General features: G+C 44.1%; 1 protein-coding gene across 2 annotated transcripts in view; it reads left to right on the top strand.

The window, feature by feature from the left end:
• CWC22 (CWC22 spliceosome associated protein homolog) overlaps positions 1-12,448 on the top strand; it is a 295,530-nt gene that overhangs the window by 147,017 nt on the left and 136,065 nt on the right. For both annotated transcript variants that reach the window (XM_053698519.1, XM_053698518.1), the window contains one exon: positions 7,505-7,640. In XM_053698519.1, the coding sequence (XP_053554494.1) occupies positions 7,505-7,640 (136 nt within the window). The remainder of the gene's footprint in view (positions 1-7,504; positions 7,641-12,448) is intronic.

Raw genomic sequence — 12,448 nt, 5'->3', positions numbered from 1 at the left:
CACACACACTGACCTGCTTGTGCTCACACACATACACACACACACACACACCTGCTTGTGCACACACACACACACACACACTGACATGTGTGCGCACACACACACACTGACCTGCTTGTGCTCACACGCACACACACACTGACCTGCTTGTGCTCACACACACGCACACACACACTGACCTGCTTGTGCTCACACACACACGCACACACACACTGACCTGCTTGTGCTCACATACACACACACACACACACACACTGACCTGCTTGTGCTCACATACACACACACACTGACCTGCTTGTGCTCACACACACACACTCTGACCTGCTTGTGCTCACACACACACACACACACACACACACTGACCTACATGCGTTCACACACACACACTGACCTGCATGCGTTCACACACACACACACACACACACACACACACACTAACCTATTTAATGAATGTATATGCCTCCCAATGGTGTGTAAAGTTAGGATTAATAAGTGAGGCTAAATATTGTAAAAGTAAAATCTGTGACAGAAGACCATCAGTTAGTGATATGTTATACACGCATTTTATTACTGCACTTATCTGTTTAAAGGGGCACAAAACTCAAACATTTCCTTTTCGTGATTCAGATGGAGCATACAATTTTTAAAAAAACTTTCCAATTTACTTTTATATGCACGTTTTCTGAGGCACCAGTTCCTACTGAGGATGTGCAGGAGTTTAGTGTGGTTTGCTGGTGTATGACACAGGGGGCAGGAAAATTGAAGAAATTTTCATATTTATCAGGGGGGAAAATCTACCGCTCATTTGAAATTCAGTTAGTGCTATTGCAATATCTTTTTACTATGCATTTGTTGATTATGCAATTCTACTGTATTTAATGGTCCGTTAACCCCTGAAAAGGGGTTCCAAGTGAACAAAGTAAATTTGGCAATCAATATAAATTGAAACGGCAAAGTTACATAACAGCCCAGTGGAGACTGAACCCTTTGTAAAGTTGATAAGGTAGGATGGAATAGAAGAAAGCTACTGTAACCCAGGGCTTGACAAACCCCTAGAGTTTTACCCTGGGCTCCTAACATTTTGGGATATTCTCCATATATCTATATGCAAATACTATTATCTGGCTCCTAAAAGTATGACCGGCTCCTAAATATTCTTATAGGCTCCTGAATTTTAAACAGATTTGTCAACCAAATAACCCATTAAAAAGGTTTTAGTAACAAAACATATGAAATATTGTTTGAAGATGTTCTATGATTTCTATCTATTTTCTGTTTTGTTACACATCTGGAGTATTTGGGGATTCACCTAAAAACAATACATATTAAAACTACATTAGGGCTTTGCAAAACAGGGAATTTGAACTTTTCACTGCTGTTTTTATGGGCTTTAACCATTGGTTCTGACCAGATTTGTCACAGCCTGCTGTCTTCATGAGTATTCAGTCAGTGCATGGTTAAAATTTGCATTATTACTATGGACGGACAGACTGTGTATTTAATTGACACTTGTAGGTTCAGCTGCGTCTTACCTAGAAGAAGCCAGAAAATACTTGGCAGTAGATACAGTGATTTAAAAATTAATTTCTCCAACATAGGTGTGTCCGGTCCACTGCGTCATCCTTACTTGTGGGATATTCTCTTCCCCAACAGGAAATGGCAAAGAGCCCAGCAAAGCTGGTCACATGATCCCTCCTAGGCTCCGCCTACCCCAGTCATTCTCTTTGCCGTTGTACAGGCAACATCTCCACGGAGATGGCTTAGAGTTTTTTAGTGTTTAACTGTAGTTTTTATTATTCAATCAAGAGTTTGTTATTTTAAAATAGTGCTGGTATGTACTATTTACTCAGAAACAGAAAAGAGATGAAGATTTCTGTTTGTATGAGGAAAATGATTTTAGCAACCGTTACTAAAATCCATGGCTGTTCCACACAGGACTGTTGAGAGCAATTAACTTCAGTTGGGGGAACAGTGAGCAGTCTCTTGCTGCTTGAGGTATGACACATTCTAACAAGACGATGTAATGCTGGAAGCTGTCATTTTCCCTATGGGATCCGGTAAGCCATGTTTATTAAGATAGTAAATAAGGGCTTCACAAGGGCTTATTAAGACTGTAGACTTTTTCTGGGCTAAATCGATTCATTATTAACACACATTTAGCCTTGAGGAATCATTTAATCTGGGTATTTTGATAAGATTATATCGGCAGGCACTGTTTTAGACACCTTATTCTTTAGGGGCTTTCCCAAATCATAGGCAGAGCCTCATTTTCGCGCCGGTGTTGCGCACTTGTTTTTGAGAGGCATGACATGCAGTCGCATGTGTGAGGAGCTCTGATACTTAGAAAAGACTTTCTGAAGGCGTCATTTGGTATCGTATTCCCCTTTGGGCTTGGTTGGGTCTCAGCAAAGCAGATACCAGGGACTGTAAAGGGGTTAAAGTTAAAAACGGCTCCGGTTCCGTTATTTTAAGGGTTAAAGCTTCCAAATTTGGTGTGCAATACTTTTAAGGCTTTAAGACACTGTGGTGAAATTTTGGTGAATTTTGAACAATTCCTTCATATTTTTTCGCAATTGCAGTAATAAAGTGTGTTCAGTTTAAAATTTAAAGTGACAGTAACGGTTTTATTTTAAAACGTTTTTTGTACTTTGTTATCAAGTTTATGCCTGTTTAACATGTCTGAACTACCAGATAGACTGTGTTCTGAATGTGGGGAAGCCAGAGTTCCTTCTCATTTAAATAAATGTGATTTATGTGACAATGACAATGATGCCCAAGATGATTCCTCAAGTGAGGGGAGTAAGCATGGTACTGCATCATTCCCTCCTTCGTCTACACGAGTCTTGCCCACTCAGGAGGCCCCTAGTACATCTAGCGCGCCAATACTCCTTACTATGCAACAATTAACGGCTGTAATGGATAATTCTGTCAAAAACATTTTAGCCAAAATGAACACTTATCAGCGTAAGCGCGACTGCTCTGTTTTAGATACTGAAGAGCATGACGACGCTGATAATAATGGTTCTGAAGGGCCCCTAAACCAGTCTGATGGGGCCAGGGAGGTTTTGTCTGAGGGAGAAATTACTGATTCAGGGAACATTTCTCAACAAGCTGAACCTGATGTGATTACGTTTAAATTTAAGTTGGAACATCTCCGCATTCTGCTTAAGGAGGTATTATCCACTCTGGATGATTGTGACAAGTTGGTCATCCCAGAGAAACTATGTAAAATGGACAAGTTCCTAGAGGTCCCGGGGCTCCCAGAAGCTTTTCCTATACCCAAGCGGGTGGCGGACATTGTAAATAAAGAATGGGAAAGGCCCGGTATTCCTTTCGTCCCTCCCCCCATATTTAAAAAATTGTTTCCTATGGTCGACCCCAGAAAGGACTTATGGCAGACAGTCCCCAAGGTCGAGGGAGCGGTTTCCACCTTAAACAAACGCACCACTATACCCATAGAAGATAGTTGTGTTTTCAAAGATCCTATGGATAAAAAATTAGAAGGTTTACTTAAAAAGATGTTTGTTCAGCAGGGTTACCTTCTACAACCAATTTCATGCATTGTCCCTGTCGCTACAGCCGCGTGTTTCTGGTTCGATGAGCTGGTAAAGGCGGTCGATAGTGATTCTCCTCCTTATGAGGAGATTATGGACAGAATCAATGCTCTCAAATTGGCTAATTCTTTCACCTTAGACGCCACTTTGCAATTGGCTAGGTTAGCGGCTAAGAATTCTGGGTTTGCTATTGTGGCGCGCAGAGCGCTTTGGTTGAAATCTTGGTCAGCTGATGCGTCTTCCAAGAACAAGCTACTTAACATTCCTTTCAAGGGGAAAACGCTGTTTGGCCCTGACTTGAAAGAGATTATCTCTGATATCACTGGGGGTAAGGGCCACGCCCTTCCTCAGGATCGGCCTTTCAAGGCCAAAAATAAACCTAATTTTCGTCCCTTTCGTAGAAACGGACCAGCCCAAAGTGCTACGTCCTCTAAGCAAGAGGGTAATACTTCTCAAGCCAAGCCAGCTTGGAGACCAATGCAAGGCTGGAACAAGGGAAAGCAGGCCAAGAAACCTGCCACTGCTACCAAGACAGCATGAAATGTTGGCCCCCGATCCGGGACCGGATCTGGTGGGGGGCAGACTCTCTCTCTTCGCTCAGGCTTGGGCAAGAGATGTTCTGGATCCTTGGGCGCTAGAAATAGTCTCCCAAGGTTATTTTCTGGAGTTCAAGGGGCTTCCCCCAAGGGGGAGGTTCCACAGGTCTCAGTTGTCTTCAGACCACATAAAAAGACAGGCATTCTTACATTGTGTAGAAGACCTGTTAAAAATGGGAGTGATTCATCCTGTTCCATTAGGAGAACAAGGGATGGGGTTCTACTCCAATCTGTTCATAGTTCCCAAAAAAGAGGGAACGTTCAGACCAATCTTAGATCTCAAGATCTTAAACAAGTTTCTCAAGGTTCCATCGTTCAAGATGGAAACCATTCGAACAATTCTTCCTTCCATCCAGGAAGGTCAATTCATGACCACGGTGGATTTAAAGGATGCGTATCTACATATTCCTATCCACAAGGAACATCATCGGTTCCTAAGGTTCGCATTCCTGGACAAGCATTACCAGTTTGTGGCGCTTCCTTTCGGGTTAGCCACTGCTCCAAGGATTTTCACAAAAGAACTAGGGTCCCTTCTAGCTGTGCTAAGACCAAGGGGCATTGCCGTAGTACCTTACTTGGACGACATTCTGATTCAAGCGTCGTCCCTTCCTCAAGCAAAGGCTCACACGGACATTGTCCTGGCCTTTCTCAGATCTCACGGATGGAAAGTGAACGTGGAAAAGAGTTCTCTATCTCCGTCAACAAGGGTTCCCTTCTTGGGAACAATAATAGACTCCTTAGAAATGAGGATTTTTCTGACAGAAGCCAGAAAAACAAAACTTCTAGACTCTTGTCGGATACTTCATTCCGTTCCTCTTCCTTCCATAGCGCAGTGCATGGAAGTGATAGGTTTGATGGTAGCGGCAATGGACATAGTTCCTTTTGCGCGCATTCATCTAAGACCATTACAACTGTGCATGCTCAGTCAGTGGAATGGGGACTATACAGACTTGTCTCCGAAGATACAAGTAAATCAGAGGACCAGAGACTCACTCCGTTGGTGGCTGTCCCTGGACAACCTGTCACAAGGGATGACCTTCCGCAGACCAGAGTGGGTCATTGTCACGACCGACGCCAGTCTGATGGGCTGGGGCGCGGTCTGGGGATCCCTGAAAGCTCAGGGTCTTTGGTCTCGGGAAGAATCTCTTCTACCGATAAATATTCTGGAACTGAGAGCGATATTCAATGCTCTCAAAGCTTGGCCTCAGCTAGCGAGGGCCAAGTTCATACGGTTTCAATCAGACAACATGACAACTGTTGCGTACATCAACCATCAGGGGGGAACAAGGAGTTCCCTAGCGATGGAAGAAGTGACCAAAATCATTCTATGGGCGGAGTCTCACTCCTGCCACCTGTCTGCTATCCACATCCCAGGAGTGGAAAATTGGGAAGCGGATTTTCTGAGTCGTCAGACATTGCATCCGGGGGAGTGGGAACTCCATCCGGAAATCTTTGCCCAAGTCACTCAACTGTGGGGCATTCCAGACATGGATCTGATGGCCTCTCGTCAGAACTTCAAAGTTCCTTGCTACGGGTCCAGATCCAGGGATCCCAAGGCGGCTCTAGTGGATGCACTAGTAGCACCTTGGACCTTCAAACTAGCTTATGTGTTCCCGCCGTTTCCTCTCATCCCCAGGCTGGTAGCCAGGATCAATCAGGAGAGGGCGTCGGTGATCTTGATAGCTCCTGCGTGGCCACGCAGGACTTGGTATGCAGATCTGGTGAATATGTCATCGGCTCCACCATGGAAGCTACCTTTGAGACGAGACCTTCTTGTTCAGGGTCCGTTCGAACATCCGAATCTGGTCTCACTCCAGCTGACTGCTTGGAGATTGAACGCTTGATCTTATCGAAGCGAGGGTTCTCAGATTCTGTTATCGATACTCTTGTTCAGGCCAGAAAGCCTGTAACTAGAAAGATTTACCACAAAATTTGGAAAAAATATATCTGTTGGTGTGAATCTAAAGGATTCCCTTGGGACAAGGTTAAGATTCCTAAGATTCTATCCTTCCTTCAAGAAGGATTGGAAAAAGGATTATCTGCAAGTTCCCTGAAGGGACAGATTTCTGCCTTGTCTGTGTTACTTCACAAAAAGCTGGCAGCTGTGCCAGATGTTCAAGCCTTTGTTCAGGCTCTGGTCAGAATCAAGCCTGTTTACAAACCTTTGACTCCTCCTTGGAGTCTCAACTTAGTTCTTTCAGTTCTTCAGGGGGTTCCGTTTGAACCCTTACATTCCGTTGATATTAAGTTATTATCTTGTAAAGTTTTGTTTTTGGTTGCAATTTCTTCTGCTCGAAGAGTTTCAGAATTATCTGCTCTGCAGTGTTCTCCTCCTTATCTGGTGTTCCATGCAGATAAGGTGGTTTTACGTACTAAACCTGGTTTTCTTCCAAAAGTTGTTTCTAACAAAAACATTAACCAGGAGATTATCGTACCTTCTCTGTGTCCGAAACCAGTTTCGAAGAAGGAACGTTTGTTGCACAATTTGGATGTTGTTCGCGCTCTAAAATTCTATTTAGATGCTACAAAGGATTTTAGACAAACATCTTCCTTGTTTGTTGTTTATTCAGGTAAAAGGAGAGGTCAAAAAGCAACTTCTACCTCTCTCTCTTTTTGGATTAAAAGCATCATCAGATTGGCTTACGAGACTGCCGGACGGCAGCCTCCCGAAAGAATCACAGCTCATTCCACTAGGGCTGTGGCTTCCACATGGGCCTTCAAGAACGAGGCTTCTGTTGATCAGATATGTAGGGCAGCGACTTGGTCTTCACTGCACACTTTTACCAAATTTTACAAGTTTGATACTTTTGCTTCTTCTGAGGCTATTTTTGGGAGAAAGGTTTTGCAAGCCGTGGTGCCTTCCATTTAGGTGACCTGATTTGCTCCCTCCCTTCATCCGTGTCCTAAAGCTTTGGTATTGGTTCCCACAAGTAAGGATGACGCCGTGGACCGGACACACCTATGTTGGAGAAAACAGAATTTATGTTTACCTGATAAATTACTTTCTCCAACGGTGTGTCCGGTCCACGGCCCGCCCTGGTTTTTTAATCAGGTCTGATATTTTATTTTCTTTAACTACAGTCACCACGGTATCATATGGTTTCTCCTATGCAAATATTCCTCCTTAACGTCGGTCGAATGACTGGGGTAGGCGGAGCCTAGGAGGGATCATGTGACCAGCTTTGCTGGGCTCTTTGCCATTTCCTGTTGGGGAAGAGAATATCCCACAAGTAAGGATGACGCCGTGGACCGGACACACCGTTGGAGAAAGTAATTTATCAGGTAAACATAAATTCTGTTTTTGGGTGGTTTAAAAATACATAATTTATATATTTGTATTCTTTATTTTATCAGGCTCATGAAGTCTTGGCTCTGGAAATGCTAACCTTGTTGCTAGAAAGACCTACCGATGACAGTGTTGAAGTTTCTATTGGATTTTTAAAGGAATCCGGGCTTAAGCTAACCCAAGTAACACCTAGAGGAATAAATGGTAAGTATTCACTGTATACAGTCTTGCTTGTTTGATGAAACATGTCTGTCCTGATTAATATTAATGCATGGAAAGAGCTAAAATTTTAGCCTGAAGAAGACATTCTATGTGTGCTCCACATTTCAAAAAACATTGCTCAAGTTTAAAGGGTCACCATTATTTTTGCAGAACTTAGAGCCATAGATGATACATTTATTCTTATATGCATATTTATTTAAATATAATATCTCCTAAAAGGTACGCTGTACTGTAAAATTAGTTTCCTCTTAATGTTTGTTATACCAGCGAACTAAATGTATTGGAAATTACTGTTTGTGTGTTCATTTTGTCATTTCAAAATAGCTGTTTTTTCTTCTTTAACGGGGAGAGTCCACAGCTGCATTCATTACTTTTGGGAAATACAGAACCTGGCCACCAGGAGGAGGTAAAAACACCCCAGCCAAAGGCTTAAATACCTACCCCACTCCCCTCATCCCCCACTCATTCTTTGCCTTTCATCTTAGGAGGTTGGCAGAGAAGTGTTAGAAGATTACGGATTGGTCTCTTATGGAGGGTAGTACTCTTTGAATTGGGACTGAAGTTTTAAGTAGTCCTGTCAGCCTCTCGGTGAGAGCATGAATGAAAGTTAGAGTCCAGAGATGCAGGGAGAGTCTTTCTGCGAAACCATCCTAACTCATATTAACCGTTCCATAAGCAATCAGCGTTGACGAGTTTCGCTGCCTGCTTTCTTCACTCAAGTCCATGTCAGAAGCGACGCTACTATCTGTCAAACTTGAAGGACCGTGTTACTGTTCCACAGCATAGATTCCGCTAAGATCGTTAACATTTTACTTTCATTGTGAATGTAATTTAAATGATAGAAGAGCGGGTCTCAGTGGGACTCCTTAATCTTTATGGAATCAAGGGCTAATATCTCCTGAGGGGGGTTATTGAGCAGTGGGGGACTTTAATCATGTTTGTTATTTGATTCTGTCTGCTTATGTGTAGAAATGTTGGGGCTCATGGCTATTACGGAACGTACAATTTTTTTTAGAGCTACGTAGTTCTTGTGGACTGGCACACTTTTCTTTGACCTACAGGTCACACCTCGTGACCGGGCATGGTCACGTTTTCATTCTCCATTTCTGTATCTCTTCTGAGTGGCTGTGGAGAGGACCTATTTCTCTACTTGTCTGGGTCATAGGAGGTGGTAAGTGCCAGTTTTTTTTGTCTACATTTGTCTGGTCAGTTTTTCTGAGGAGGATTTTTCTGTCTCAGATTCTGTTTCCTGCTTAGATTGTATGGAGGCCTGGGTAATCCAGCTCAATCATTTAGAGTGCTCTTTTCTCCCTCTGGGGAGATATTGGAGACCGCTGAGCCGTCCGCCTCTGAGGATTCTGTGTCCCGTGAGGTGGGTTGCCTGGAATTTTCTGTTCCTATGCAAGCAGTTGTCCCAAATTATGTTACCCCTTCTCTGGAAGGAGGTTTCTTTCCACCAGAGGTTGCTGCTCGGTAGCACATGGCCATTTTATTGGCGTTTGCGCATTTACAGCTTCTTGAGGGCCAGCAAGAGCTTATCCGTGTCCTCTTTTCCTGACGGGTCTTTCCTCTGGGGGAGCGGTTCTTTCTGAGGCTTTAGGGGAACAGCCAGCAGGATCGGGGCCTTCAGTTTCCCCGCCGGAGATGAGTTTTGCCTTTCGAGTCAGTCTGACGCGCCTGCGTTTATTGCTGTGGCAGGTACTGGAGGCTTGGGAGGTTTTTAGTCTTCATTTGCCTCTGGATCCTCAGTCTTCTGATTCTGATGGCGAACAGCGCTAGATGTGGGGAGGGATGTGAATCCTACTCCTGATTGTCTTTTGTTTGTGTATCTAATCCTTGTTCTGAGCTCTTGAGGAATCAGGTCTCTGACAGGCTGGCCCTGTTAGTATTTCTATTCCTTTTTGGCGTTTCACCTGTAGGTGCTGCCTGCTTTATTTTGATCCTGTTAGGATGTGTTTCTTTTATTTCCGGAGCTTGAGACTGTTATAGTCCTTCTTTTAGGAAATTCTTTTCTTCTCTGGGATTTTGATACTTGTGATTTTATGATCACGATGGATGTTGCTTCCGGCGGAAGTCACAAAAAATAATAATGTTAAGACCATGTTTAAGCCTCAGAGCTTATTTGTCTGTCGTTTGTCTGTTTTTTGGTCTAACCCTACTAGGAGTTAGAACTAACAGTTCGTTGTACCCTGGTCAGCAGGCTGGTCCTGGTTGGGTACTAGTTTACTCTGTTCTTTTGAGGTTTATATCAGACATGCTGTATCCTTGACAAGAGGCTGGCCCTGTTTGGGTACTAGGTTTGCTTACTTCTCGTTAAGAGGTTGTTTTCTTGTATTACAAGTTATAGGAGGCCCTTCTTTCCTAGATGTCAGGCTGGTCCTAGTTTTGTTTCATCTTGGTGGGCCGTCCGACGTTGGTTCATTCTCTATACTAAGTGTTTTGTACCGGCATCGCTAACTGGGTTTACGAATCCTTCTGTTGCAGTGTATTTGTAGTTCCTGAGGTCCTTTGGACAGGAGCTGGAGTCCTCTCTTCTGAGGGGGATCAGATGACTGCTTGGAGATCTTCTGTACCTGGATCGAATTATCCTATTGTAAGATCTCCTTCACCAGTGCTTTTCTCCTCTTTTTGAGGTTGCTGCCCTTTTCGCTTCCCCTTGTCTTTTGTCGTAAGACTTCCGGTCATCTGTTTGGGGAGACCCGGTGCTTCGGGACCCCTTTTTCCTTGCAGTATCCTCTTTTTGATACTTATACTTGGGGATCTGGGGGATTCTTATGCAGTCTCTCTTGCTGTCGCCTTCTAGGAGTTTTTAGGATGATTGTTCATTTGTTGATTCCTTGTGCTATAGGTTTTCCAGGGTTGATCCAGTTTGGATCTTTAGATTTCTCAATCAGGGATTAATTTCCAAGGTTGGAGTTCTGATCTCTTTTGGCTCCTTTTTTCTTCGGACTTTGAAGGTATCATCCTAGAAGCCCTTTGGGGCAGAGTGTCCAGTCACTGGGATACATCTTGAGAGATCAGAGTTCAAGACTCCATGGGAGTTTGGCAGTGATTGAATTGACTCTGGTGCAATTTCATTTCCAGAAGGAGTATCTTGTGGTGGTTCCGCAAGTTTTTGACCTTTTGATCCGGCTCCTGGTTTTGGGTGTCTGGATTTTTAACCTAGCCCTTGTCTTTGACTTGGCATTTGGTTATTCTGTTTCTAGAATTTTATAATCTTGGATATGTCTGGTGTCCGGTAGCAGGTTTGGTTTCTCAGGCTTGGAAAACTCTCCTTATTCCTTCTGGACAGTTTTTTTTTTTTTTGAATCATGAAATTTTTATTCGTTTTAAACAATATAATACAGCAACTGGCGACTCGCAGGTCCCCTGCACAATATGACACACGACAAGTCTGTATGAGTACAAAAACTATAACATATAACTTGTATGTTCAACAGACAGAGAAAGGGGTTGGTACATTTCAAGATAACTATTAAAAGGGGGTAGGAGAGTGGGGGGGGAGGAGAGGAAGGGACCCAGATAAGGGGAGAAGGGGGGGGGGGACATCTCAGGCAGTCATCCCAAAATGCCCGGGGTAGAATCGCTTAGGCCCTAACTGGGGGTATCCATTGAGTGTCATGTGCGTCTTTCCAGTCAGCCCAAACCATTTCAAATAGATCTACTTTGTCCAGACTATAATATATGTCCTTTTCCATTGTGTACAGGTAGGCCATAGTGTTAAGGATATCGGACCACCTTGGGGGAGTTGCTTTCTTCCAACATCTAGCAATATTGGTTTTAACAGATGACATGAGGTATACACAAAAAATCTGCTGTTGTTTAGGAAGGGTGTGTAAGTTTAGGTGGAGTAGTGCCGTTGCAGGGTTTTTAGGGATCGCAATCTTAAAGGCCACCAGAGTGCGGAAGCAAGAGTTCCACAGGGGTATGAGCTTTGGGCACTCCCACCACGTGTGGAGCATATCTCCAGGGAGACCACATTCCCTCCAACACAAGGGTGAAGTCAGTGGAAACATTTTGGATAGCCGCGTAGGGACGAGATACCATTGAGAAATGACCTTGTAGTAGGTCTCAAACATTGTTATACAGTGTAATGATTTTTTAGTTAAGGTGATGGACCTCTGCCAGGAGTTTACAGGAATGTGGGTGTGAAGAGCAGCATTCCACTTTAGTAAGTGTGATGCCAGGGCAGGAGGTATGGTGCCCTCAAGCAAACCGTAATGTCTCGAGAGAGGCTTGTGGAGTCTACGGCCCCCACTCCACACAGACTCCCATGGAGTGAGCTGGCGAGAGACAGAAGGGAGGAAACCCCAGCTGGAGAGGAAACTCTAAATTCTAATGAGTTCAAAGTGAAGAAAGGACGGGATATTTTCGCAGGGTCGGCCCTGAGACAGTGAAATAAAACCGTCTCCACTAGACCTTGACCAAAAGTCCGAAACTTGTTTGACACCTAATCGAGCCCATGTATTGGGATGTGTTTCCGCAAGGCCTGTAAGAAGGCCCGGGACAGAGGTGATCGGGGAGGGATGAGGTGCGATCAGGCTGTGATGCCGGATCTTATCCCAGATTGCCAGACACTCAAGTACTACAAGATTATGTATGCCTAAGGTTCTGCGGCTATGGACTGGGGTCCAAATTAAATCCTTTAGGAAAATGTCAAAGGCTAATGAGGCTTGTTCAACCTCTCTCCATCTGTCTTTAGCGTGGCGCACCCCCCATTGGGAGATATGCGTGAGCATGACTCCCTCATAGTACTTGACTATGGATGGGGAAGCCAGCCCTCCTAGCTC

This window comes from Bombina bombina, chromosome 1 (genome assembly GCF_027579735.1).
Source record: "Bombina bombina isolate aBomBom1 chromosome 1, aBomBom1.pri, whole genome shotgun sequence".
Classification (NCBI taxonomy): domain Eukaryota; kingdom Metazoa; phylum Chordata; class Amphibia; order Anura; family Bombinatoridae; genus Bombina; species Bombina bombina.
Note: the sequence above shows the minus strand (reverse complement) of the source record. Positions and strands in the feature narration are given on the sequence as shown.